This window comes from Cricetulus griseus, chromosome 4, assembly GCF_003668045.3.
Source record: "Cricetulus griseus strain 17A/GY chromosome 4, alternate assembly CriGri-PICRH-1.0, whole genome shotgun sequence".
Lineage (NCBI taxonomy): Eukaryota > Metazoa > Chordata > Mammalia > Rodentia > Cricetidae > Cricetulus > Cricetulus griseus.
Genome location: NC_048597.1, coordinates 151,760,886 through 151,765,543, shown reverse-complemented (window position 1 = coordinate 151,765,543; position 4,658 = coordinate 151,760,886). Strand labels below are relative to the sequence as shown.

At 40.3% G+C, this 4,658-nt stretch overlaps 1 protein-coding gene across 2 annotated transcripts; it reads right to left on the bottom strand.

Moving 5' to 3' along the window:
- Positions 1-611: 611 nt before the first annotated feature.
- Positions 612-2,826, bottom strand: Tmem225 (transmembrane protein 225). 2 transcript variants are annotated; one of them, XM_027412305.1, is made up of 4 exons: positions 2,646-2,826; positions 1,944-2,090; positions 1,557-1,691; positions 612-841 (listed from the first exon to the last, which is right to left on the bottom strand). In XM_027412305.1, exons 1-4 carry the CDS (start codon positions 2,824-2,826, stop codon positions 612-614), a joined length of 693 nt encoding a protein of 230 aa, XP_027268106.1. The 2 variants fall into 2 exon arrangements, with proteins under 2 accessions (XP_027268106.1, XP_027268107.1); XM_027412306.1 differs by lacking the exon at positions 1,557-1,691.
- Between the last annotated feature and the right edge of the window lie 1,832 nt (positions 2,827-4,658).

Sequence of the window (4,658 nt, the reverse complement as noted above, 5' to 3'; positions counted from 1 at the left end):
CCTAGCTTATGTTTGCAACTTTGTCCTACAGCTATACCATTTCTCCAAACACTTGGAAAGTTAGTTAGACATCATTTATCCAGAGCATTGAAGTAGAAATGAGAACATGATGTAAAATCACCAGCAAGGCATCCTGAACAATGTTTTATTATGCGAAACAAAGATGAGATTAGGAAAATGTCTAGAGGAATATCAATTTGAATTACAAATCCTCCAGTAGAAATAGTGGACATAGCATTAAAATTTCATAAAGTGGAGTGATGTATCCACAGGTGTTTAACATGGTGCTTTGTTTTCCCATCAATATGTTCAAAATATTACACACAGTAAAATAAAAAAGTATTCCATGCTGTTATAGAATTAACAGTGCAGCAAACATAAAAGTTTTTGTATTAATAACAGATATAGAGAAAAGTAATTGTTTACCAGGCCAAGATTTAAGAAGTGAATCTTTTCATTGACCTCAATGCCATCATATATATTCATAATGCCATACATAGATGAAATGATTGGATACACACATGCACACACACACACACACACACACACACACACACACAGCTGCTTCCATGGCAATGGGCAAGAAGCACTGAAAGGGACAGATTGTTAAGTCATAGAGCCCAGGTTACACGGCGTGCTTGGACATGTGATTTGTTGACCTGACCATCCTTTGAGGGCACGGAGTGTACATGGACAATGCTCCGAGGCTTCGTGGTGCGCTCTGGAAGTGAAATAACTTGTATTGAACTCCCAGACAGCCTTCTGCCAGTACTTTCTCTGTGTGGTATACAGAATCTCATGCAGGCACATGTGTTTGTGCACTGTATAAAACAGAAGATACCTAGGGACAGAGAAACGGGAGCAGGATTAGTGTAACGTGCAGAGGTGTGGGACCACTTCCTTCCAAATCCTTAGAAGTCTCTGACCACTGAGCCCTGTGAATGCTTCCCAGCTACTATCTGGAGCCATCCTGGGGAAGAGTGATCTAGTCAGAGGGAGTGGAATTATCTGCAGTAACTTCAATTATTCTCAGCTCCCTGTGTGTGGGGGTTCATTCTGAATGAAGATGTACTTCTACATGGGTTCTCTGGGGAGGTGCATGCAATTCTTATGAAATTTTCAGGAGAAGGAGAAGGGGACCTCTTGTTTTGAGGGGTCCCTTTAGTATCAGTTCTGATGCTGGCTGTCTCATAACTGCCATGGCACCACAGTGTTTTCCTTGGCTTCCTGGTTCTGTCTAACATAATTAAACCTTGTTCTCAGCCACTGTCCTTGGTGGTAACCTTCATGGTTTATCTCTGCCTTAAAGTTGGAAAGGTACTAAAAGTACTGAGAAGGAGAAGATAAGGAGAGCTCTTTGAGGCAGGGATAACCTACCACATCCAATCTCAGCTTTTGGTTTCTAAGAATTGCATTTAGATAGTCCAGGCGACGTTTTCACCTTTTAAAAAATGGGGCTTGGCATCTTCTTGATTTTCCATTTTCATTATTTCATATTTCTCTCTGTGCAGACTGATTGATTCCTATCTCTCTTCTAGGACCCTGGGGATACTCACCACAAGTAAGAAGGAATGCGATGGCTAAGTAGGCAGTGAAAACGACCCATTTGGTCTTATAACTAATGAAGTATTCAAGTTGACCTTTATTTAGCTTGTGATGATACATAGTAATTGCATAGAACATGAGGCAACCTAGTGTCCAAAAGAAAGAATTTTTTTCTCAAGAACGTTAAGCTCATTACCATCATTCACCTTACTTCCCAAACTGTCCCTTCTGGTACAGCTATTCCCTAGTGTGATTGTAAGTTAGTGGCAGATCTAATTCAGAAATAATATATACCCTTGAATCATAGAATTGGGAAGGCTGGCTATTTAAAAATTACAGAAGGGACTCCATAAAGACCATTGCTATTTCCATCTATACCAGTGGAGCCAAGAAGTTACCTGTGAAGAAACTCAGGAAGCCAATAAAGAGGTGCACACACTTATTTTGAGAAATCATATAGGTGAACTGCAGACCTATGATCAAATTGAGATATATGGAAATGTTGAGACTCATCAACATCAGGCTTCTGATGATCTTCAGGCTATCTGTTGGGAAGCAGAAGCTGCATTGAGAGAAAGATACTTCTTCCAGACTCATTTCCACAACTGTCTAGGTCAAACTTTCATGAGGGCCTAAAAAACTCAGCATACAAAAGAAAGAAAAGTAGTAATGAATAAAGAAGCAGTGTACTTGAGACACTGGAGAGAACCAGAACAAATTTAGTGTCTTCATAAGTTTTTTTTATAACTCATAGGTTAAGTACCTTACTCCACCCATCCTCTTCTAGGGATGCTAAAATCCATTTGCCTTTTGGTTATTCATTTTTTAACCCTTCATGTCCAGTTGTGCTGGTTACCCTACTGCTACTTTCCAGGTTTATCAGAAGTGCAGTGCTTAAAGCAATGAGCTCCTAACATTTTCTACCAAAAACTAAATGCTAAAATTTTAGTTTCCCTCCACTATGCTGTGTATGTAAATGGGCTTACTGTTGCCTGAGAAACTTGCTCCCAGGAATAATGGATAAGCTGATCAGATGATCAAATTCAAAGAACCATGAAAATTTCCTCTCTACCCACCACTTTCCACAGTACAGTTCTGACCTTCAGGCCATAAAGCAGGACAGCAACCCAGCCATGGGCTGTGGGTAGTCTTATCCTTTCTCATTTTGGGAATCAGTTCCACCCAGTTTTCCATGATGAGTCCAACTACCATCATGACTATGGCCCCAGAGGAGAAGATTACGTTGGCAGCCAGGATACTTCTGTTTGGGATGTGTATCATTGTGGATAAAAAGCTCTCCCCGAGACTACCATCAATGTCTCACACGTCTTTTCTTTTTTCAAACACAAGATGAAGGGTAGAATTAGAATGTTCACAGACTGCAGAGGTGCTGCCAGAGACATTGGTTGTGGCAGGTGCTGAAGTAACCTGTAGAGCACAAAAGATAACTTCCTTCCTTCACCATTCTTATACAAAGGACAGACTGTTGTCAGAGCAACAAATTGCCATGGAATCTCCTGTCTGTTGGTTTGACCCTTGACCTTGGAACATAAGGCACTGAAGCAAGCAAGCTATGCAAAAGTTCTTTGAGAACTTTGCCCTCCACCTGGGCTTGAGGTGAGTCTGGGTCATGCTCTCCCCCAACCTCCCCCATCACCCCCTGCTCGCTTCTTCCTGAGCCTCCCCCTGGACAAGACTGGATCTTCGTAGACTGGAAGGCCCACCCTGAGTCTGGACCCACCTCACCCTTGTCCCCCCTCTGCCCTCTGCCCTCCGCCTGCCACCTGAGAGAGGGAGAGACCCCACCTGCCCCCACTGGAAGAAGGGATGGGAAGATGACAGAATAAGAACACACTCAACAACAGAAAGACCAATATGACACCACCAGAATCTAGGGATCCACACCAGCAAGACCTGAAAATCATAACACAGAGGATGAAGAAGAGATGGACCTTAAAAATTATCTTATGAAGATGATAGAGACCATTAAAGAGGAAATAAGAAAATCCCTTAAAGAAATAGAAGAAAAAACAAGCAAAAAATTACATGAAATGGAGGAAAAGACAAACCAGAAAATTCAAGAAATAAACAAATCTCTTAAAGAATCTAAAGAAAGCCAAGATAAAACAACCAAACAAGTGAAGGAAACAATTCAAACAGTTCACGGTTTGAAAGCAGAATTAGAAACAATAAGGAGAACACAGAATGAGGGGATGCTGGAAATAGAAAAGCTGGGTAAATGATCAGGAACCTCTGATATAAGCATAACCAATAGAATACAAGAGATGGAAGAGGGAATCTCAGGTGTTGAAGACTCATTAGAGTGTGTACAGTCATCTACCAAAGAAAATCTCAAGTCCAACAAATCCCTAACACAAAATATCCAGGAGATATGGGACACCGTGAAAAGATCAAACTTAAGAATAATAGGTATAGAAGAAGGTGAAGAAATTCAGATCAAAGGTACAGAAAACATATTCAACAAAATCATAAAAGCCAGGAAATGATCAAACTGAGGGCTGAAATCAATAAAGTAGAAACTAGGAAAACAATACAAAGACCCAATGAAACAAACAGTTGGTTCCTCGAGAAAGTCAAGATAGACAAACCTTTATCTAAACTAACCAAAAGGTAGAGAGAAAGCATGCTAATTAACAAAATCAGAAATGAAAAGGGGGACATAACAACAGACATTGAGGAAATCCAGAGAATCATCAGGTCATACTTTGAAAACCTGTACTCCACAAAATTCGAAAATCCAAAGGAAATGAACAATTTTCTGGATAGATATCACTTACCAAAATTAAATCAAGAACAGATAAGCAATTTAAATAGACCTATAACCCCTAATGAAATGGAGGCAGTCATCAAAAGTCTCCCAACTAAAAAATGCCCATGGCCAGATGGTTTCAGTGCAGAATTCTACCAGAAATTCAAAGAAGAGCTAGTACCAGTACTCCTCAAATTGTTCCACACTGTAGCAGCAGAAGGGACATTGTAATTTGTAATTGCCAGAACATGGAAGAAACCTAGATTCCCCTCAATTGAAGAATGGATAGAGAAAATGTGGTACATTTACACAATGGAGTACTACTCAGCAGAAAAAAAAAATG

Coding starts and splice junctions, on each gene's coding strand:
- Tmem225 (XM_027412305.1), bottom strand. CDS start 2,826: ATGATACACATCCCAAACAGAAGTATCCTGGCTGCCAACGTAATCTTC. Junction 1,692..1,943: donor CTTCCTGAGTTTCTTCACAG/GTAACTTCTTGG, acceptor TTTGGACACTAG/GTTGCCTCATGTTCTATGCA. Junction 842..1,556: donor CGCATTCCTTCTTACTTGTG/GTGAGTATCCCC, acceptor CTCTGTCCCTAG/GTATCTTCTGTTTTATACAG.